The sequence below is a fragment of the Anoplopoma fimbria genome, chromosome 10 (assembly GCF_027596085.1).
Source record: "Anoplopoma fimbria isolate UVic2021 breed Golden Eagle Sablefish chromosome 10, Afim_UVic_2022, whole genome shotgun sequence".
Lineage (NCBI taxonomy): Eukaryota > Metazoa > Chordata > Actinopteri > Perciformes > Anoplopomatidae > Anoplopoma > Anoplopoma fimbria.
In genome coordinates, this window is record NC_072458.1 from 5342634 (window position 1) to 5367380 (window position 24747).

The 24747-nt window shown below is 40.1% G+C and overlaps 1 protein-coding gene across 4 annotated transcripts in view; it reads right to left on the reverse strand.

Moving 5' to 3' along the window:
* Positions 1 to 12505, reverse strand: part of ripor2 (RHO family interacting cell polarization regulator 2) — a 54474-nt gene extending 41969 nt beyond the window's left edge. For 3 of the 4 annotated variants that reach the window (XM_054606204.1, XM_054606205.1, XM_054606203.1), the window contains exon 1: positions 12163 to 12505. In XM_054606204.1, coding sequence (XP_054462179.1) covers positions 12163 to 12241 — 79 coding nt within the window. In that variant the 5' untranslated portion in view covers positions 12242 to 12505. The remainder of the gene's footprint in view (positions 1 to 12162) is intronic. The other variant, XM_054606207.1, reaches the window with a different exon arrangement.
* Between the last annotated feature and the right edge of the window lie 12242 nt (positions 12506 to 24747).

The following is a 24747-nucleotide window of genomic DNA, read 5'->3' on the forward strand; positions in this document are numbered from 1 at the left end:
GTGTGTGTGTGTGTGTGTGTGTGTGTGGTGTGGGGGGGGGGATAAATCAAAACTGGAGTATGGTCTGTTTCTCTTTGTCTGTCTGTCTGTCTGTCTGTCTGTCTGTCTAATCAAATCAGAGGAGCTTCATTAGGATACATTTTGGCGTAGAAATACTACCAAATATAGATTAGGCTATTAGAAAATCAACAGTAAATAAAATCAAACAAAAAATTAAGAGCTTACACTGACAAGCTTCCACGCTGCAGTGTATAGTGTATTTCACTTAAAACCTTTTTCTTAAATACATTATATATATATATATTTTTTGTTTAATCTTATTTTTGAAAGTTGTATAAAGCATTTGCCAATCACTGTGATTGGTGTGAACAGCTAATACAAAACCTGCGTGCCTTTGAGGACCTTTAAACCACTATCAACGAATGAGTATAAACTGCACGACAGAGAAGTCAAATCCCTATATTTTGAGTCAAAATATGAAGGACATGATCTCTCTACTGCTCTGCACAAGCATACGGTACATTGTTTGTGTTGTATTGCTACAGGCATTAGCTGGTCCTTCTCTCTTGCTCTCTCTCTCTCTCTCTCTTTGCACAGCAGTCCAGCCTGCGGAGTGAATCCACGCCTGAGCACCAGATTTAACCAGTTGTCACCTTATGAACTGTCTCAAACATATCTCTTTGCCCTTGTACTCTGGACAGCAGCAGGTCCATTTTGGGAGAGAGAGAGAGAGAGAGCAGATACCATTTCAGCCTTGTGGGTTTAAATTTAGACCTTTCATGTCCACTTGGATGTTAAGGCAGACTTTTGCAGAGGTACAGTGAGACCTGCCTCTTTCTGCAGCGTTTTGCCAGTGCATGAAATAAGTTTAATTTGTCTGAGTAAATGTATTGACAGGTTGTGAAAATGATGGTGTGATTACCTGTGGTTAGAAAGCTTAACAACAGGGGCTTTTCCAAAATTACCTTTCCAATCTGTTCGCCTAGAGTGGGTTTACAGTGATTGCTTTTGCCTGGACAAATTGAATTACATGGAAGGGAACCATAAGAAACACAAACATCTCCATCTTTAGGAGCTTCAAACAGCTTGAAACTCACAGGTGCTGCTATTTGAAGGGCTGAGGGGAAAACATTTCTGTGGGGCAACTTGGTTTTATGTAGAGTGACTCGTCTTGAGGTGCTCCTGCCAGCATAATTGCCCTCCATAAGTGGATATGCTGTTCCGCTGAGTCCATACAAATCCAATTCAGCTCACCCTTCCAAGAAGCAGAGGAAGCAGAAAATGGCTTGTCCCTTTTAATCCATCAGGTATTAGTAAAGGAAGGATTTCATAATGACTCGTTGGTATGATTAATCTTAAAGGGAAGGTTCACAGATGTTTTCACCTCTGGTCCGTCTTTTTAATGTGAGTACAGATTTGGCAAGAAAAGTAGCTTTGTAGTTTCAATTTTGAGTGAACTTATATTTGTTGGCAAAGTGCCAAAAAGAGGATACTGATAACCTTTAAAAAAAATAGCAACAAGAAAGCTTTCCTCAGAGGTTTGTTAGTTTGGATCAATAAGAAAAGCTGACTTGAAAGGGGACATATTATGCTCATTTCCAGGTTCATACTTTTACATTATTTAATATAAAAAAAACTCTAAATTTTTTCTCATAGTGTCTGTCTGAATAAACCTTTATTCATCCTCTGTCTAAAACACTGTTGAAGCCTGTTTCAATGGAACTGCATTGCTGGGCAACAGCTTGGGTCTATGTTTTCTTCCTGTCAGCTGATGTCATTCACATAAACTGCAATGGGAAATAAACTGGGGCACATTTAGAATGTATTTAAAAATGTATTTAAAACTGTGAAACGATCTATATATTGTACTATTGTAACGTAACAACTGTACAAAAATCATTGAGGCTGGTTTAAAGGGTTCAAGGCAATGTGAATAATTTCACAGTTTTTACACACCACATGAAAATCTCACTTTTTTTTTACAATAGGGTACCTTTAAAACACGCTTATTTGACTTCTTGCTGAGAGTTAAATGAGAATCTTGAGACTAGAGACTAGGGACAATCATTCCCTTAAATCTCCTCTGGTTGCCTGGTAACTTCATGTGGATGACAAGACTGCAGGAAGTCACAAATCAAACAATCCTGCACATAACCACCCATAAAACCACAATATGTCATATTTACACTTCAATTTTGTATGGACAAACGAGAACATTTATTTATCTTTTATTTAACCTGAAAGGTCCCACTGAGATACAATATCTCTTCTGTCAAGATTGGCAGCAAGTAATATATAAGAGCCAAGCTATCTTATTCCCCCTGTTTCCAGTTAGCTAACTGGCTGCTGGTTGAGCCTTATACCAGAAATAGGTGAAAGTGGTATCGATCTCCAACTCTCAGTATGAATACAAATAAGCTTGTTTACCAAAATGTCTATTAACCTATTCGTTCCTCATAGTCTCTTAAACCTAAAGAAGGATGCAGCATTTCCACTTGTTCTGCTGTCAGTAAGCTTTCCCACCCCAATGCCAAATTAATACAGTCGCTCAACCAAATCATCTCCACCAAACTGACCTCATATAGTCCTTTTCTGTCCCAGTTTCTCTCTAACTGTGACTCGGATTGGTCCACTGTCAAATGGTTTTTGGGGACTCATACTTTGTAATGTTAAACATTGCTCTGTAAAACATGTAAAACCACACTCAGCCTACATCTTACATTCCTCTGTAGATTTTACTCTGAAATGCTGGGTAGAACACATTCAAGGAACTCTGTATGGTTTCCATAAGCCCCTCAGCTAGCGCTAACACACATACACTTGCACACACACCCAGACACACCCCTCTCTCTTCCTCCTAGACTCTCAGCTGCTGAACAGCTCAGCCTGTAATTATGCCTGTCATCAACAGCCCCTGACTAGTGGCTATATATACTGAAGAACCAGCACACACACACACATGCACAAAGAGAAGACCATACACACTCACACTTACATCCACACATGCACTCACACATGCACACAGATACAGAACCAGATATTTATAGCAGTTGCCAATCAAAATCACAGCAACAGGTAATTTAGCATCGGGCTAATCGGCTGTAATCTTCTCAAGAATTTTCTCAGCAAGCAGAAATTTCACTTTGGCTCACATTTAGTGTCAGGAACAAAGTAACAACGGCTTTTTTAATAACTCAAGATTATAAATTCAATGTCAGCAACTTTAATTGTCCAGCTTTCCTTTAGATGTACGTTCCAAAGGTATTGTTGAAGTCACACAAAATGTTAATATATATATTGTAATATTCAGCTTTATAACAACAATTTGTGTTAGATGTTCTGTGTTCTTATTGATACAGAAACTTTTCTCTAAAACACTGGAAAAAACAATTAACAATACGCTTTAAACATACTTTTTAAAGCTAAAATACATTTATTTTGGTCTCAAAACTATATCGAAATGCTCTCTCACTATATAAACCATAACTACAGATCATTGGGTTCATATATAATAAGTATGTACCCAAATGTGTGTTTATTTACAAACCCATTCATACACACAAAGTATGAATGAAGCCAACCCTGACTGACCTCCCAGCAGAGAAGTTCCTTTCCTTCCGTACCAGTTACATCTGCTGTTGGTCACCACCATCGATCTCCTGCTCCGCATGTAGCGCGGCATTGAAACAACCGCACTGGCTCTGCAACCAATTCTCCGCTGTGTTATTCAGTTAAGCATTAATGTTCTTCACATATAATATTTATCTTACCGCTTTTTCTCTAAACCTTCGTCTCTGCCTGACAATGTCCAACCACTAAACCAGGATGAGTCAGAGAGGCCACATGACTGGAGGGCACGAAGGTTAAGGCAAAGGGATGTACAGGCACAGCTGACGGTGTGTGTGTGTGTGTGTGTGTGTGTGTGTGTGTGTGTGTGTGTGTGTGTGTGTGTGTGTGTGTCAGAGTGAGAGTGTGTGGCACTAAAATGTCAGAGGAAAATGCTGCCTCTTATCCTGTTACTAGCCCTGTTTGGGTTGAGTCATTGTTGGACTTCCCTGGTTGAGAATGCCGAACTTGAAGACATAGAAACGCACAGTATACTGTGTGTGTGCGGCTCTGAATACACAGGTGTGTCTACTGCAATGCTTCTTAAATTATAAACCTAAAGCTTCCATTTGTCTGTACAAAGTTGCATATTATACTGTGTGTCTCTTCAGAGGTGAACCTTTGGTCTGTAATGATAGGTTGCTTGTTGTAGGTAGAGCTTCTGCCCCGAGGAACTTGGGTTGGCCTGCAGACTGCAGGTGGCTGCCAACAACATCATCTCACCAGTGACCTCACAAAGCAAATGCATGCAATATAGGATGCAATATTATAAATTATTTCATTCTTAACGTTTTTTCTCTCTGACTACTATTATATTTTGGAGCTGAATTACTAATGTTTTATTATCAGCAATGGATCAAACATATAGGTAAAAGAGGTGAAACGGGTTGCTCAAGGGGAAAAACCCATAGAGAATAATTTGACAACTCTGCAGTCCTCTATTAGCTCTATGGAGCTTTTTAGCTGCCATAAACAATTTTTTCTGTTTTTCAGGTGGGCAAACTTCTCTGATCAGCCCAGTTTTCAGCCAGAAACCGATTTCAGCAGTTAAAGCTTCGATAAACACCTTGCTACTTGCCTAACAGTAGACATGACAGACTAAGTTAGTAACTTGCAGTTGAAGAAAGAGCATGATTTTTTTCTCGGGAGTTGGTGGAGACCAAAACAGAGATAAAATTAGTATATCATCATAAAATGAATTCATTGAGTGGTCAGTAACAACAATATATGAAGACTAAAGTTGCGCCCTACACTCGATGTGTGTCTAACCCTTTTTTTTTAAATAAAAATCTTAACGTTAGGTGTATTTCAACTCAACGAAAGTGACACTGGCAGAGAGCACAAGTCTTACACAAGCAACCATTGATTAAGAAAGTTCATAATTTACAAAAAATAACAAAACACTTGTGACCAGCTGCCCAATAAGGAGCAAAACTTGATCTCCTCCCATCCACCAGGTGAAGAGTAATGGGTGGTCTTTTACTTTTCATGTTTTTAACAGGATTACCTCATTGTGAGAGAGGTTCCAAACCACTAAGTGTAAACCCTGCATGCCCAGTGCTGCCCACAGCGCAGATTGTCATAGTAACCACATGGGAACTGCAAAGGAAAGGTTAGCAGTACAGTCAAAATGCCATCTTAGATTTAGGCCACATCTAAACATCTGTGACCAAGAAACTGAGACGAGGTTACACTTATGGCTGAGACAAAAAAAAAAAGGATTCTTCTCTTGCATCATCAGGCTTACTGAATGTTGCACCATTAAAATTTACCTTCAGTCCCAAAATGCAAATAATGATTTCCAGTCTTTTAGCCTTTCCTTTTTATTATTTCCCTCCTCTGTCAGTGAAAACTGCAGAAAATAAAAATAATTTGTGTCTTTTGGCGAAAGTAGGTCAGTGGAGCCAACTGTCAGAGACAGGGAGAGGGAGATGCAGAGTGGTAATGTTCCAGCTACAGTAGGTCCCCTCAGGTCAGAGCTATTCCCAACGCTAAGCGGACACTGACGCACAAACTACAGGACTGTCGTGTTCTTCAGTGTGTTGTACTGCTGTGTACAGAGACGACATCTATGGTCAGACAGTGGAGGTTTATGTGTGGGTGGACAGTCAGGTTGTGCATGTTGAGGATGGAAGATAATGATTGTGTGCATGCGTGGCTGCAGAGGAGCGGTTCAGTTAACGCGTGTGTTCATGTGTGTTTTATAGCAGGGTAAGTGGTAGATCAAGTCAGTTTTAGATCATTCTCCAACCCCCAGCAGTGACCCCTTTGGCTCTAATGCAGCCTCTCCTGTCCTTTATGTCTTCTGCAGATCAGATATGCACTTACACCAAATCAAATTATTTTGGTTTGATTATTTCCTTGTCGGACTGTGAACCTGCAAGACTGAAACCACTGCTCAGTTGCCTTGACAGTGCATTAATAATACTATGATCATGGCATTTAAATTGTAGCTTATATAGTCCTGTTCAGGAATATAAGGGTTTGCACCTGAAAAACTACGCTTGGATAGAAAGGTATTTTATTACTAAATCCAAACAATTCCAGATTTTATGTTGTAGTCTTAAAGAGAGTGTAGAACAAACAAAATACAAAATTAAACTCTCTAAAATCAAGAAAGTAAGTCGATCACTTTACCAAATAGTTGTATTACTAGGAGATATCTCTATATTGTAATGACATAATATTACACTATCTCCCCAGAAATATTTTATGTGTTTTAAAGTTGGCATACCTTGACAAGAAAAGCTTCACCATCTATGTATAAATCTAACACTAACACTGTTTTCCTACAAGTTCTTAGCAACTACCAGCTAGTTTCAAACTAGTGATTTGACTACCTTCCAAAAAACAGCCGTTTTAGGAGGCCAAACAATAACTTAGCTGTAACTCCTTTGTAAATGTAGGCATGACTTTGTTTTATTCATGTTAAATGACAAATATATGTGCGTGTTTCAGAGTAAACAGTATGTAGAAATGCAGATAATCTAACCTAAACTGCATAATTTGGTAAATTAGTCTATTATTAATGGCATAGCATGTTATTTGGAGTTCATTGTGTATTCTTTGTGAAATGTAATTTAAAATCTTCCCTTTTTACATTATTAAAAAGGATTATCACATTTTTTCAAGATGCAACCAAAACAGTGAAGTGCAGATTGGATGTTTCTAATAACTATAGTTACAGCTTTTTCATTGTTTTATTGTATCTCTCTATAAATACTAAACTGTCAGATCGGAATGTTCTCAGATAAATCTCCTTCTGTCTCACTGTGATCCTGAGCCTCGGAGGGCACCATGTGGACTCAGAAAAGGATACAGTTTCCTGGTGTTTGCCTCACAAGGCAAGTACGGACAAGACACAGGGAGAAATGGGTCTGTGAAATCTGACCTGGCTTCTCGTCTTGCAGCCTTCTCCATGCGCTCTGTATATCATGCTAATGTCTTGTGAGAGTGTGTGTGTTGGGGGTGTGTTATCTGTTTCACCCTCTGGGCAAGAGTTGAAAGCCTGCACTGTAGAAGTGAGATTGATTCCATGTCATCAGCATGATAACATAATGAGATCTCCTCAAAAAGCATATTATAATAATATACTCATGCCTCAATAAAAATCAATACAGATGTGATTATGCGGCTGTAATGTACAAACCACTGGCTTTAATGCACAATCAATTTAATCATATTTGTATCTTTAGCATGAGCATTTTATCATAAGATACATATATATATAAAACTCTTAGCTCATGTTAATGCTCAACTGAAAGTTTCAAGTTCCCTGGCTGTGATGAAAAGCAGTTTCAATAAAACAGGTTGGTCACCAAGCAGCATGTGTTACGAGTAGAAATGTAGTAATAGCTCCACAAGTTTCTCAAATTTTTCATGTAAGACATTTTAATAATTGGGGGATCATCTGAGACGTAATAGGAGCTACTTTTTGCGTAAATGAAAGTTCCTGCCATTTTTATATCAACTTTTATTATCTTGAATAGGTAAACCAACTATTTAAAGAGATACATAGAAATATGTTAAATAAAAGACAATGAAAGAAATTCTGCTAATTCATTTGGCGACCCAAATAAAATCTACTGTGACCCACCTGTGGGTCCCGACCCAGTCTTTGGGAATTATTGGGCTAATGTAGGTGGCTCAATTTAAGCCTTTAGATCTTCTTAGTATTGTCTCTTTTTCTTGGATTACCAGAGGAATGCAGCCCTACCACTCGTTCCAGGAAAAGCCCCTGAAACCTTCTGAGGAAATGTGAAATTTAGTGTTTTTGACATTCCTCCTTTAAATACACCTGCATGTTGTGTCATGCCTTTCCTGCTTTATTTGTTCCTTCTTTAAATCGCAGGTGTTGTTTAGTTGTTTGAGAACATTTAAGAGAAGCCCATTGGCAAAGTATGAGCAAGGGCTTATAGAGCACAGGTTAAAACACTACATCAAAGCTTTAACCCCCTTCAGGTTACTGACACACCCCTCCCCTTGGGATTTATTTAATTGATTATCTAAACTACATCATTGTAGTTAGTTTTTCTCAAAATCTGTGGAGGGACAATGGCTAAATGGAAAACTCTGAGTAAGTCTGAGTGATTGACATGTATTTGTGCCAGAAAAGGTTTCAAAAACCAGACTAAAAAAAACAAACAAACAATAGCTGTTAAACCCAGCAATTAGTGGTTTTGCCATGTAATTGGTAGGTAGTCAGAGGAGGAGTGGAGACGCATCCTATTGCACAAGAACCAGGAACAATACTAAACATTCCTGCATTGGAGCGGATAAACTCCTCACTAAGTCACAACTGTATTAAATGACAGGGATTGGAAGTTTAACACATAAAAATGTAAAGTAGCTACATACTACACATTTAAAGTCAAGTCTGACATGTCAAAGGAAGAGTTATTTCTTATGGGGTTTTTGAGCGTAAATGTAATTTAAAGTGCTTTCCAGGACTTTATCACTTCCAGGAGTTTCTCACTTGTGACTGAGGACAGCTTTGTCATGCGTACTGACCTGACCTAGTTAGTCAAACACAAGTTTATTTAGACAGCAAACACCCTTCCACCCATCAATCTCATACCCAACTTTATTTTTACTGCCATTAAAGCCCTGCTACTGTGGCTTTCCTTTTCCTTTGGGACACACTACTCTTATGTACTTTGCTTGCACTGTTTCGCACTCCACTGCCAACCACATGAGTAGAGGAGCAGAGCAAAATCGGGCCCTTTGAATTACTCATAAGGAGGAAGAAGGAGTTAAAAAGGGCCATTGTGTTTATTTTGGTCTCAATGAAGCTGCTGTGCTCTTTTACTGATACCTTTTATTCATTTTGTGCAGCCGTTTTTTTCCCGGAGAAATGGGTGCTGTGCATGTGTTTGGTAAAGTGTGATAAGAGGGGACGAAAGCAGAGTTGTGTTTGTGTTTACATGAGTTTTAAAACCACTTAATGGGGGGGCAATCATCAGGGGCGAGCTGAGACTTTGTTTGTACCATCCCATGATCATACAGCGTGAGACCATTCGGGTTGCATATTAGCTGCATTTCCAAAAGAAAATCTTTGTTTTATTTTGTACTCTGGGTGAACAGCCCTTTTGCTCCAGACGCAAATCACCCTACCTACTATTTATTGACCACCTCAGTGTACTCAGACACCTGTGGTATCGAATGTGTACAACTTTTTAGAGGGTACTATCCAGTCAACATGTCTTGAACAACCTGTCGACTGTGAGTCCCTTTTATTGTTTCTGCACAGCTTTTTGTAGGACTAAGGAGGGAGTACAGACGAAGGTGGGGGTGAAGCTAAAACACACTGGACCTGTGCAAATGACCAGCGTAAACATGATAAATAACACATGTGCGTGAATGAGTGCACACTCATGAGAATTGTAACTTAGCTTAGTAAATGCTTAGGCTACGTGTCCTGCTCTATTTGTTTTGTATTGAAGAGAAAATTTGCAAAGTTTACTGTCTTTCTGCTAATTCATAAGACCTGAACTCACTGTGTGTGAGGAGGAGAGGCAGGGAAAGGGAAGGAGGAAGTACATTGTGGCAGTAGCAGTTCTGTTCAGGCACGCTGACATCTCTGTTGCCGGGCTAAAAGTAGTGCTCCATAATTCACTTTGCAGCACAGTAGCAAAAGAACGACAAGCTAGAGTAGCAAGAGTAACCATGACATATACAACCTATTGTCTCCGGGAGGGCAGAGACGACAGCAAAGACATCTTATACACTCCCTCTTTATTACAGTAAGTCTGAGGTCAGTGCCATATTTAGGTAACACTTGTAGTGATACAGAGTGTGATGTCTGTTACTCGCTTCATGGCCTCTGACATAAGGTCAGTAGTTCTCAAACCTTTCAGCCACCTGTGTGGTTCTATAGGATTGGCAAAGTTGGTCGGTCCTCCACTTTTGTCCAAAAAATAAATATCTCATTAATAATCGATGGATAGCCATGTTCACACATTGATAGTCATTGGTGAGACGCTCACTTTTCATCTTGCACCGCAAACAAGATTTCATTTATCGAGTGAAATATCTCAACTATTATATTAATTGGCACAAAATGTTGCATTCATTGTAACAAATGAATTTGACTCTTGCCATTTTGTAGAGCTATACATGTTCCAATCAGGATGAATTGTAATGCTCTGATGATCCCTTAACTTTTCTTCCATACTCGGGTCAACATCTCAATTTGTCCAGTACTTTGATTTAAAACTAAATACCTGCAAACTAAATATGATATTCCTTTCAGCCTCAGTTGCACTTTATAACATGCTAACACGCTAACTATTAATAAGATTGTGATGATGGTAAACATTATACCAGCTAAACCAACATGTTAGCATTGTCATTGTGAGCATATGGGCAAGCAGAGCTGTGTCTAAGTTGCATTCTGTAGATCCTTAACGGCAACACATTTAGGCTGCAGAAATAAGCGACAATAAGAGAAAAGCCAAAAATAATTGTACATTTATGTATTTCCTGCCTGTGTTTCCCAGTTCAGAACAGGTTTAGAACATTACACAAGACTGTTGCACAATCACACATCCCACTCTTCAAGTGGAGTTCATTTAACACTGAATTCTATTTTTGTGGGTAGAAAATCTTAAACATTTGCAAACCCACTGCTAATAATAAAGCTAATGATTTACAAGGAAAATAGGCCAGTGGTAACAAATTTGCATTCAGCACCAATGAGAATGAAACTTGATTACTCAACACAAAACACATGGCATAATTTCCATCTCTAACCCAAAGAGCTAATTAGAACAGAAAATATAAGCGATCCATATTCTGCAACCTTCAGCTGAGTCTGTGAATAAACACACTGATGCCTGCTGGCCAGCCTATACATGAATCTGTGCGCTGTGATTGGATGGTTGGTTGAGTGAATCAGCTGGCAGTGTACCTCCTGGCTGTGTTGTTCAAAGGGAACGTCACATTACCATCGGTGTATCTCAGTCAGAAGTGGGTCAGCGGAGGCATTAACATACTTAACACACCAAATGATGCAATAAATGGGAATATCCTCCTGCTCACTGTCCGCTCATCGTCAGTGGAGCTGCAGCAGAGCACTACGAGCTGGTATAGAGCTTAGATATGTTTTAAAATCTATAAATATACTAGTGTGTCCAATGCAAGCAGTTGGTGTGCAATTAAGCACCTGAGTTGAGTTGGTGTGAGCATGTTTGCGTGTTGAGAAATTGGCTTAAAATGAGTTAAATCGGCCATTTGTTTCAGTGTTGAGGAAGGTTGATGCTTAATTGGTGAGGTCCTCTCTTAAACACAAAAAGCATTTTATGAGACACAGAGTGACATTATAAGTGCTGAGTGCTGAACTATGAAGCATCATTATCCATAATGCTTTAGCCAAAGCCCTGGTCAGAGATTATTTTTCTAATTGTAATCCTGACAGAATTTTTCCCTTTGTCATCACTTAGGTCCTGCAGTAACTCTACCGCTCAACACTCTCCCAGGATACAGCTGAACGTAGGTTATGATTACAGCTGGTTTTGACATAAAAAAAAAACCCACGGTGGTGCATAATGCTTGCTTAAAAACATCTGCCTGTTACACAAGAACACCCACACTGCGGAGGGCATGGCTGCTCTCGGCTTTCTAAAAAGGGTAAAAGTTGAAAAATCAATAAACAAACTGTCCACAGAGCCCCTTCAAAAATGGAAAGCAAGAAGCTCTCATGAGTCAAGGATTCATTACATTGACTAATTGTAACAATTATGCAACTACTGGTCGGCACACTGAGGCTTTTCTTCTACTTAATAAATACATTTTTGGTGGTAAGCTTTTAGCATCAGTGCATATCAGAGCGTACTCAACCATGCAGAAAACGACCCCACCTACACAGCTGAAGAGGTCCCTCTGGGCCACACTTCAACCATCACTTTTGCCCTCTTCTTAACCCTGTTCACAACCACAAGACACAAACCAACCAGTCTGACCTCACCATGATCCTCGAGCTGCCGCTTCAGCCCTGCAGCCCACCTGTACACCCACGCCTGCTTTCACACTTTACAGCTGATCCTTGGCAAGCCTTACCGTCCTGCAAGAAGACATCCTCCGCTTCATCGCGCATCACCTCATCCAGGTCATCCTCCGCAATGTCGGCCATAGCCATCACTATTCCTCTTCTTCTTCAGCTCCTCTGCCCCTCGTCTCCCACGGCTGACTAATCGGAGCTTCAGAAGGAGTGACTGGGCTGTAAAATTGAATCAACGCCGGCCTGGCCTCCTTCGCTTCAGGCGACAGTCCGATCACCAGCAGACTCCTCGCTCAAGCAGCAGAGGACTGGGACTGAGCTGAGTTTCAGCTCTCCGCACGAGGATGTGTGTGTGTGTGTGTGTGTGTGTGAGTGTTTAAATGCCAGGTGAAGTGTGTGTTTGTGTGTGTGTGTGTGTGTGTGTGTGTGTGTGTGTGTGTGTGTGTGTGTGTGGGGGTGTGTGTGTGTGTGTGTGAGTGTGTGTGTGTGTGGGCGAGAGAGAGGACTCCCAGCGACCTTCACTAAGTTTCAGCAACAGTGCTGATTTCATAATATCCTGTGTAAAGCTGAAGTGAGAGTGTGCTGTTTGGAGAGCACTTGTATGAGTAAGTGTGCGCATGTCCGTGTGTGGGGGGGGAGGGTTTGTGGTGTGTGCATGTGTGTGTCCATATGCACAGTATGGCGATCTACAATGAGTCAGTTTGAGAGGCTGGTGATGAACAGGAATAATTAGATTCTGTATTTTGAGCCAGCAAGGACATGCAAAAATGGTGTGAAAGTGTGTGTGTTTGTGTGTACGTGACATGGCGTGTGAGATGTGACTCCACTTGTAATTCCTTCCCAGCTCACTAGGAATCATGGGACCACGTTGATTGCTCTCTCTATTTTCTCACTTGGCCCACATTTAGGGGGCCTCAGCAGAGCTGATAACGTCTGCTGTCGCCGAAAGTCTGCATGGTGGCGAATAAACACACACCTGCTCTGAAGACAGAGTCAGACACTGTGGGAGGCTTTGTCTATACCTCTCTTATAATCACAGTTTTTACATTTCGGTCCTTAGCATTGACAACGACATTAGAGTCACAGAGATACAGTAAGCATCTGTTTTTTTCCAAACATAAATATAAGCCAAACTCTGCAGGTTGTTTGACGCCACGTGCTGCTGTTTTGAAGATATTTCCAGAATCAAAGACTATCCAGCTGCTGGAATGACAAATATTCCACCTGCTGCCCAATAGAGTTGCTTTTTAACAGGATATATCATTCTTGACCTGGAAAACAGTTAACAAGAACAACAAGCTAAGTCTTTTAGGAATCTTGAATTTTTTTATTTATTTTGTGATAAATCTTGTTAAATGTCCTGCAAGGCTTTTAGCAATTGGCTTATTTATTATTCTGAAAAAGCAAAATTTGCAAAGTAATCATCAATGCAACAGTCTCAAAATGTAAAAACAATGAATACTAGCTATGTTTTTCCATGAGCTTAGAAACAAGACAAGTGGTGCTTCGAGCCAAATGCTAACTCACAATGACAATGCTAACACATCGATGTTAAGCAGGTATCTTACTATTTCCACTGTCTTTGTTGAATGTGTTAGCATGCTAACATTTGCTAATGTGCAAAGTACAATTGAGGCTGATCGGAAAGTCCTCAGTTTTACATATCAAAGACCAAAGTATTGGGCAAATCCAAACTTTTACCAGAGGAATGCATTTTCATGACAATCTATCCAAGACATCTTTCAGTCTGGATCAAAGTGATGGGCCGACTAAAATTCACTTGAGCCACTCCGCCAGCTTGGCTAAAAATGCTGTTGTGACAATGCTGCATTTATATTGAACATATAATGACCTCAGCTTCATCCATTGTAGCTAAATCACTGAGACATGTTTGGTACATTTGGTTCACACAAAGCAAACTGGGTACCACTTGTGAATAAAGTCAGAATTCAGCCAGTCATGGGCAGGGTGGAATGGTTTTCATCCAGCTTTTTTTTTTTGAGTTTTGCACCATCCCCAGGAGACCCCTTAACAGTGCCCCCCAAGCATTTCATGTTCCTTCACAAATTAGTGGTAGCACACATTTTTAGCTCTTCTTGACCTTTAATTTATTCTAAGATGAAAAAGTAAAAAAAGCAGCCATACACAGAATGTCTTCCTCTGTCTCACACCGGGCCTCCATCTGTCTCCACTGTGCAGTTTCTCTGACTCACATCCCATTTTCACAAACCAATTCCCAACCAAAATAGAAACTAGGCCTTAAGTCAATTCATTATCACTTTTCCTTCAGACTTCCTCTCCCTTGTCACTGCCTCCTTTTAAGACCAAAGCTCGAGGGAAACGAACCTGGAGACAAACTCATTTTCACTGAGGCTAGTCCAGACAATTCAGCTACATCACTTCTATCAGGAGGTGGGATGTAGGATACATATAAATAACTTGTGACTAAAAGTTGTTTTGTGTAACTTGTTGGATTTTTTTTTTTACTTTTTTAAGGTCATGCGGAGGATGATGTGAAATATAAACTTTTATTAGGTGTGTTAAAGAGAAAATGTGAGCACATTTTTTGAATGTTATTCTGTAGTTTCACAGTCTTTTAATAAGCTTTTAATGAGGAAGTTACGCCAACTATCACTACTGAGCTGACAACGGTCCTTTCAGTCACCACTGAGAAGCTCCACTGTTAGAAGATACTGATTCGGTCAGTGACAATAGTGATTCAGGTAAAGTCAGTTCAGTTTAAAGACTCTGAGGTGAAGATTTGTTCATACCACATGTACAGAACAGCTCTAGCCTATAAGTGTTTGCAAGAACCTCTAGGTATAACAGAAGGAGACTCATGCCAACTTGTAAAACATCCTATAATTAATTCATCCTTAAAGTGAGGTAACAATTTTTTGTAATTGATAACTTTGGGTTGTAAACAATACCTTAAAATTGTGATGGGATTTCTTCAGTATTTTCTGACTTTTAATCAATTAAATGGTTAAAAAAAGCTGATGATTGCAGCCCAAATGCAAACACACACTCACACAAACAAGGCAAGGATGTTTGGACTGGGTGAGACACACGGTTTAAAATTACCCTGCTGACAGTATCGCGAGAAACAATGTTTACAGATTTGACTAATCCCAAATGAGAAATGGCCGAGAAAAGTATTATGCATCTTAAAATCATTGAAGGGCCAATTTAAAGAGTGCAGAAGCTATTGAGGCAATCTTCAAAATGAAGGTGCAACTTTCCCTGCAGCAACAGGAAATTACAGAAAGTTGTGAAATAAATTGCATAACAGAAGATAAACATGAACTACTTGCAAACACTGAATTAAAATGTAAATGTCCACTTACCAATATTGTGGATCACATCAGAAAGCAAGAATATTTTGACTTAGTGCTCTGATGCTAGAAACATGATGCAGGAAATGGAGAATCACTGGTCATGCAGGCAAGTAAACAGAAAACACACACATACAAAACCCTGACAAATGCAAAACAAAGCCCACTGTCTTATGCAGATACGTCCCACTCCCATCTGTTCACTGCTTTAATCATCACATGTTGATGACTGGTTACTGTATCATGATGTATGTGCAGAACTTTTCTGAGATTAAACCCAGAGTTATTCACAGCAAAAAAAAAAGAAAGGACGCATGCAAATCCGAGCATTCACAGACATTTCAACAACTTTTTTCTTTTATTCTCTCAGCAGAAGCTTGCAGGAAAACGGGGTCACCTTAGGGCTGAATTTTCCCTGCTGCATTTAAATGACTGGGTACATTGTTGTAACCAGCAGAGAAAACTCCCTGCTTCGGGAAATGCAAACGCATGCTGCTGGGACGCAAACACACAATGACACACACACACACACACACACACACACACACACACACACACACACACACACACACACACACACACACACACACACACACACACACACACACACACACACACACACACACACACACACACACACACACACGTCTGTATAATAATTCTCAACAATGCCACCAAAACACTGCACAGACAAACAGACAAGAACACACACACAGTTGTTACTCCGGCATGGCAAAGAGTAGCACAATCAGACCCGCTTGGTACAATGGTGTTGTTTGAATGGGTCAAACAAAAGAGCTCTTTGGCATCTGAATCGAGCCAGATGATGAGTATCCCAGGAGGCTGAATAGGCAGCTTCAGCCTCCTACACACTCGCTCCTGTGGCCCTGATGCATCAGTGCGCCGCCTGTTACTGTGGACTAAAATATCCGTTATTAGCATGGAAGCCACAGCTCATTAGCATCCAGGCTAATTCTATGGTGCTAGCTAATTTGCAAGTATGCAGCCTTTTGCACAGATGCTACAATAGCCATAAAAAAACTTGCAAATAGGGAAAGTAATTAGCACCAGATGACAGAATTTGCACATTTAATATTTAGATGTTGTCAACTTTTCTGGAGAGGCTGGAAGACCATAAAGATCATAAAGCAAAGCACACAGATCATTCAATCAAGAAACATTTGGTAGAGTTATATAGAAAATGGCAATTTAGCTTAAAAATACTTCGTTTCACGACTCAGATGCTTTTTAAATAATCCCTCCCCTCCTCATGCATGGAAATGTTCAATGTTTACAGCAGGATATTTATGCTTTCTGTTGCACTCCAGGGCTGTAGCTATTATTGAGGTCACTGAGTTCATGTCCTGCATTTTTCTCTGGACATTTCAGAGTTTTAGCAACATGGGGCGCATTTAAACATTACAAATAAAATATAGCACTTGTTATCCATTTTGATCCATTGAGTAGTAAAGCCAGTAATTTTTTTTTCATTTAACTTGATCTGGCCATGATACAATAATAAATTCAATCTATTTGTGAAGCACATTTCTTTACAGGACTGCAGAGTATTTAAATATAAAGAAACAATGAAACAGGCAAAATTACAAGTGTGAATGAAGAGTGGAAAATTCCCCCGACACACAACAGGATATTGTTGCAACACAAAAAGCCAATTCATAAATCCTGTGGAAACTGTATTACGGAGTGCAGGGAACTTGAGTAAAAGCATGTTGTAACAGCATGTCACCCCGGACTGCCCACAGATATCGAATACAAGGAGAGGTGAGCAGGTGGGAAGGTTTAAGGAGGAGACAGATGGGAAAACAACCAGAAAAAGTTTATTGATGTCAGCATGATATCCCAAACCATGACAGGTATGGGTCTCATGTGACGGAAAAGAAGATGGTGCAGTTCAACTGTACTTCATTTTTCCCTCAGACTAATGTGAGTGTGAATCACAGAGGATGATGGTTGGAAGACATAAGAAAAAGAGAGACAGAAAGGTAAAAAGAGAGAGACCTCTCTGGACATCTTCTCTCTCCTATCGCTCCCTTCACCCAGGCCTCTGCCTCTTTTCCCCCTCTCTAAGAGGGATGACAAAATGGGATGATTGTGAAGGGGCGCCTGGTTACCCTGGTTACAATAATGAGGGCATTGCGTGGTAAATCCAATTTGCCATGGCACTCTCTGACTCATTTGAGTTGCATGTGTGTGTTAGTGTTTTTCGTGTGACGCGTTGTGGATTCGTGTGTCTGATGGAGGACGACCATAATGTACCGTACTGCAGCCGATCTTGCACATACTCATGCATGTAGACACACAAACACTTAAAGGCAGATACATCGTTTCTAGGTCTCTGCAAACTGTTCCGACTGGAAGAAGCAACAACCACAAACTGGAGATCACAGAGTGAATCTTACTTTCCACAAAGTCACAAGCTGGTAAAACCCAAACTATCCAAATCTTAGATCCAAGAATGATTATATTATATAAAGACAACTTTTGCCTGAAACTTAGAGGTCAGAAAATGTATAAACTTGCAAATGAGTCCTGAATTTAAATCCGCTCTAGTTCAAACTTCACAGTTTCTTAGCAGCATCAACTCTAAAATTATTCACACAAACACCAGCTGGACAAACCGCTGCCTGTAATTGTTTGAATATACTGCCTGGTTTAGTGTGCAGCAGGAAGCGTGGTGAGATGAAAGAAAACAGCCAAAGTTATGTTAATACAAAGCAGGAACAAATGGCAGATATACCTACTGTAAGCATATTGATATCTTTTCATCTTTATATGGTTGTATGTCCTGACTCTGCGGTACATTATGTTAAAGAATAATCCCAGCAGACCTTGATAGTGAGAAGTCTACAACTCCTGTTGTGCTGTCACCAATTTCTATATCTGTGCCCTCTCCCTGTCTCTCCCTGCCGCTATTGTACTTTGTCTTTCTCTGTTCCACAATCAGATCCTTTTCTCTCTCGCTAATTTGCTCTTTGCCTTTCTGTCTCTGTCCCAGAGTGCACAGAGGGCATCAGACAATGGCAGCATTACAGCCGCTGCACACCAGCTGTGCAGACTGGCACCACAGAGATGTCACTGCCCATGTTGTGGCCTGCTGCTTGGGGCTTCACCTGAAGGCTAAAGATAACAGGCAGCTGAAGCACTCAACCAAATGAACCAGCAGACCACTGCCTTACATCTGTCCATTTGTCTCTGACGCTCAATAATAAGTTAACACGGATGTACTCAACACAACCTGGGGGATGCTAAAAAAAAAAAATGTTGTAGCAGCAAAGCGCTTTTTAATGTGTAGATCAGGTATTGATAGGATGGATTTGTTTAAGGAGGTATAATTGACTGTTCACTAAACCCCAATCAATCCAATGCTAAAGCTGCGTACACTACTAAAAGTGATATTCGGCATCTAGATGTTGGTTATCCTAACCTTTGCAAAATCACATAACTGCAAAAGTGTAAGGAACTGATTTCACTATGCTTTTATCTGCTCTTAAGGTAACTGTAACCATTAGCATGGCAGGCTGACTGGCTTACTACGGTACAGTTGTAAACAAGTGTCTCTTTCAGGGCCAAGGAGCACATCATTCACTTACATTAGATTGTTAAAGGTTATGTTAATAAAAGCAATGTGCAGGACAAGCACATCCACAGTATGGAAGACGGTTCGATGCTATACAGCTAACGTTAATGACTCTGTCCTGCTTTTTGTTAGATTTGGGGAGGTTTACACTGTAGCAACCCTACTTTTGGTTAACCATCAGGGATAGTGTTATGTTTGCAACACATATTGTTTGTCATCATCCTTTTCTCTTCACGGTCAAAGAATAAACGTAAGTTTATATTCGAACAGGTAAGCTAAGATGCTTAGCAAAGTTACGTTATAACGAAGATCAGATTTTTCTTTATTATGCTTTTAAAACTTGGACTGACTAGATCAAACTGCAATATAAAAAACAATCCTGTTAAAGCTGTTTTTCTATGATTTGACTGTCAATGAATGGATGCTGATCCAAAGATAAACATCCCCCTTTAGTTTTTTTAGCACAATATCAAGTATTTAGCATCAAGTTCATATTTACTACCCCTTTTACAATATTCTCATTTTAGGATAAGACAGCTGTAAACTATTTTTAGAAAGGTCAGCTGGAAACGGCTAATTTCAACTAATTTCACACAGCAAAACTGACCTTTTGCGGCTACAAATGAGAAGCTACTTCAGAGTACCTCTGTTCAACTCAGAGCCTATGTAAGTCCACTCATGCTACAGCCATAAAATCCCTTTGTTATGACATATTATTGACAGTAAATACCTCCCCACAGCTCCAAGCAGTTCATTAAATATTGCATAATGCAGTCCTTTTTTTGTCAGGGAGACATTTTCCGAGGGTCTGAGAGTTGCAGCAGGGTGGGGCAATAATATGGCAAGAACTCTGAAAACCACAGTTTCCTCTCCCACGCCGCTCAGCACATCCCCGTGTCCTCCTTCTTACATTGGAGCCAACACCTGCCGGCTACAAGGGGAAGTTAACTTTCAAAACTAGAAAACACAGGCAACTGATGCAATGCACCATTGGCAGAAATTACCGGGCGATATGACCTTCACTGATACTGTTTGAGCTGAAAAATGTGTGGCATGATGCGGTGTAGGTCTGTGGTCAACAGGTACATATATACTTACAATCAAACATCTGGATTCAAAAGACAGAGTGAGCAGGCAAAGGTGGGGTGCATTTAGAGATTTAAATATTTAAATTCTTCCATGTGACAGGAAGGGAGGATATCACAACAGAGCTTCTGAGAATTTGGGTGGGGATGTGGAAGGAAGGTTGGGTAATAGTGTGTAAAATAACATTAAGTTCCTATTGCAGCTGTATCTCTCTGAGAATACAACAGAGCGCACATGTGCCACAGTAGCCATTCAGGGTGTCACAGTTAGGAAGTGGGTGGAGGATTTATTCAGAGTCGTGGGATGACAGAACTGGTCGCTGAAAGTGTTACACATGTAGCCTTTCTGCCCCGATGGTCAGAGGAAGAGGGGCAGTGTGAGCTGGGCTGGAAACTGTAGTGACAGCTCATCATCGTGCATGAGGGCATCTAAAAAACAACTAAAGACGCGCTGTGTGTATGTGTATGTGTGTGTGTGTTTTCCTCATGTTTGGCTTTGCATCAAGTCACTCCAGAATGATGACATCTGCCATGAATACACATCTGCCCTTCACCCTGGAGTAAGGGAATGTAGTAACACCAAACGTACATGACCTACATACATCTACTGTTTTATCATATAGCAATGTGTTTCTGAGTCTGGATTTTTTTTTTTACATTTTTTTTTAAATCAAACACTATATAACGGTGCATCACGCTTAGATAGAAACAAAGAAATATATATGTTAAATGGTGATGATTGCAGGTTTTGTCACTGAAGCTGGGTATCATTTTACACAATAATAATTGTGTAATACAATACAATACCTGAGTTTCTATACGAATACCAAAATGATACTCTTTTAAATATATATATCACATTGATAAATATAACCATGTCTTTAACTTATCATTATAAAGTAAATGTTGATAGCCCAATGTATTGGCTATAGAATAATGACACCATTGGCGTTTAGATTTGTTCTCTATAAGCTTTGCTTTCACTAAGCAACTCTGTCGGCCACCAGGTACGATCTCCCGGGAAAATGAGAACTCAATTTATGGCACGAAGGAAATGGGTCAACCAATGCATAGAAAATAAAAGTGTACCAAAAATTAAAGTAACTGATGCCAAGATCCAAACTATGGGTCAAGCTCCAAAAAGCTCTGGATCTTACATTTCCCATAATCCAACCAAGGGCTTCTTTTTATTAAACCCTGCCTGCCTGATAACATCTTTCAAATTCCATGCCCCCATTTTGTCAAGCAGGCTTTCTTTTATAATTTTTTGGGCTCCAAGAAATAGATATTAGTTGAGCGACAGACCGATACTCTCCCACAGCATAGGAGAGTCTATTCAAGTCCGTCTTTCCGGTTCATCAGCATTTTAATGTTTCTTCTCATCAGTGAAGCCAGCATGGGTTTAACTAAGGCCAGCACCTCGCACACAGACACACACATTTATGTTGGTCTGGCATCCTTCTGAGGGGAATGGACACTGAATAAAGCCACATCCTGACCACCATGAAAACCCAGGAGTTCTACTGAGAAGCACAAAGAAGAAACTGTCAACCCGGTCCAAACCCAGTGACATGGGAACCATGAGCTCATGAGCTAGTGGACTCAGAGGATGCCAAATCTTCCAGCCTTGGCCTTGAGACGGTGAAGCTTTTGATCAGCCAGCTTTATGCCATTCACCAAGAACTTCTCATTTGTGTCCCTATGAATTGGGTGTAATGATAAGATGGTGGGAGGCGTTTTTGGTTGTTTACGCAGTGTGTTTGGGTAGCAACATGTCTGAAGATCTGACAGAAGTGATGATCTGGCAAAAGCACAATAAATCCTGAGAAAATAATGTGGACATTGAAGAGAAGACAGAGCCAACAGATACCAAGGAAAGAAAGAGGATATTGGATAAAGTATTTTGTTTAAAAAAAATGTTGCGACCTGAAACTAATTCTTGCTGCTCAGATCAACTTCATGTATTTTTTATTTATAGCGGTCCAAGTATATTGTCCTGCTGCAGTGGGATATAAAAAAAACAAAAAACCTTGTCTGTTCATTGCATTCATCACAGCATATTTTTCAGCATTTTCCTTGTAATGACTGTGTTGTGCTTTTCCATCATGAAGCACTTTCAAGGTGTTTTCTTTAGAACATTGAATATGAGTCATCATGAACGAGGCAGATGGAACACAACAGCCAGGAGACAAGGTCAACCTGAACTTTTACTACTGGATTGCAACAAAAACAACAACTTTGCTCTCTCCATTATACAGAGATGTCAGAGGTCAGGCTTGGCTACAGTGCAGCTCTTTGGAGTCAGTGTCTTGCTCTGTGGTGCTTCAGCATTGTGATTGTTGTGCTGTCAATCTAGTGCTAGAAGACTTTTGAACTCTCCAAATATTAAGAGCATTTCCATGCCAATTTACACATAAAAAAACCTCAGCAGGCAGCTTTTTTCAAAGTAAAAGCTCTGATTAACACAGTCCAACACCAAATGGCAGACAGACCAAGTTAGCAACTAGCTGGTGAACATAACGGAGAATCAAAAGCCAGATTTTTCCATCAGTAGTTAGTGGAGACTAAAATAGAGCTAAATGAGACTAAGATTCATCAGTTCATCCAAATAAATCATAATGTTGCTCCATGTCAGCTGGATGTGTTATTAAGTATAAGTTAACATGCTGGCCTTTTCAACTTAAAAAGTGATATGTCAGTGTCAGCTGGTTTCCGCTGCCCCCAAGAGGCAAAAACTGTTACAAATGACATACATATTTTCTCATAGCTTTAGTTTGTGGTATCTAGCCATGCAGATAGTTTTGGTTTTAATTGGCCATCTGTCTTAAAGTTTTCTTAATTTCCATTTCTGTTTGCATCATAAACAAAATGCCAGTCACCTTTTACTGGGATAGATACAAATAATATAGACATATCTCAAAACCAGAGCAAATAAAAACAAAACTTGGAAAAATAATGTTATTTTTGTAATTAGGAAGAACAGAATATTTTACAGCTCTTTTTTACTAGTATTTTTTTTTCACATAAAGTATAGTAGAATGACAACAGGAGTTAATTATACATGTATGAAGTTTTAATCATCACGATTGGTGAAAATAGTGGCATCTATATTAGACTTGCTGTCAAACATAAATCAGAGCTACAGAAGATATAAACATATACATGAACACGTGCCCTTCTTTTCTGGGAAGTGCAGGCAGTGCTTTATTTCGTTCTCTCCTCCCTCTTTCTCTCACTCTTCTTTTGTTTCTTTTTCCATTAGTCTTTCTCTCTGTGTTCACAAGCAGCCCACGTAGCAGCCCTGCTTGTTGACTTTATTGTGTGAAATTACAGAGAAAGGGCCAACACGATTCCACACTCACATGTGCCCTGAAAGCTTCTGAATTGAATTATTTTCAGGGTGAGAGGGGGACGGAGAAACATGCAGATAAGCAGAACAGAAAGAAGACCGAGGAAAGTGGTTTTTGTGAGAGAAATAAAAGGAAATTAGGGAAAAAAAGAGGGGAAGAAAGTGAGCAGCGAGGGAGACAGAGGGAATCATTTTCAGCTACAGCTGACAACTGCAAAATGAGCCGAGGCAATATGTAATCTCCTCTGATGTAGTTTTACCTCCCAACGCCGCCTCCTGCATCAGTGGCAGTAGAGGCTACAGTAGTGAGGAGGCGCGTTGCTATGGAGTGGGAAGATTTTGAGCGAGTGAGCACCATTACAAATCTGTTTGTAGAGAGGAGAAGAGGGGAGGCAGGGGGGATAATGAGAATCCATTGGGGGGGGGGTCGCAGGGCATGGAGGACTATAAGTGAGAACAGAGGCTGAAGGAGAGATGAGAAAGGAAGCAATAAAGCAAATGCATCAAGGGCAGAGGTGACGGACAGAGAGGTGCAGAAAAGAGAGGGGAGGTTGACATAAACGGAATACAGGAGAAGAACAATGTGCCTTCAGGTCATTGACACAGAATAATACAATCTGGTTAAGTGTTTAGTTTTGAACACCTCCATTATAGCCTCAGCTCCATTTAAAGTAAAAAGTGACGGCATGACAGGTAATTAATGACGCATGTGGTTTTGTCCATCTTCGCTAGAAGAAAATGAGTATTACTCTTTTAGCCCCTACATTATTCATAAAATCAGTCGGATGATCCTCTGAGTGGCACTTTGCCCTCAGCGTGGTGCCAGAAACAGGAAAAACAAATCGCAGTCTTCAGAGGAGGAGGAGAGCATTTTTCATCACATTACACAAACTACGGCATTGTGAGTGGAGGGCAAGTACAATCTTTTGTGTTGATTAATTTCCCTCTGAAATTAGTAGAGGAAGATACAATACTCTGTGTGTGTGTGTGTGTGTGTGTGTTGTGTGTGTGTGTGTGTGTGTGTGTGTGTGTGTGTGTGTGTGTGTGTGTAACTGTAATGAGGATGTTATTCAGCATTCAGTTGTTATATTATCAAACTGTGAAGGCCCTCTACTGGTGGCTAATGGAAACACAGATTTCAGTCAAGATGAAAACAGATACAACAATGGTGACGTTTTCCTAATTGTTAGAGATAAGAACTTGATAAATAAATCCTATTTTAAAATGTTTATGCCACATTTTCCACGTATATTTCAAGTGGTAACCAAATGTCAAGG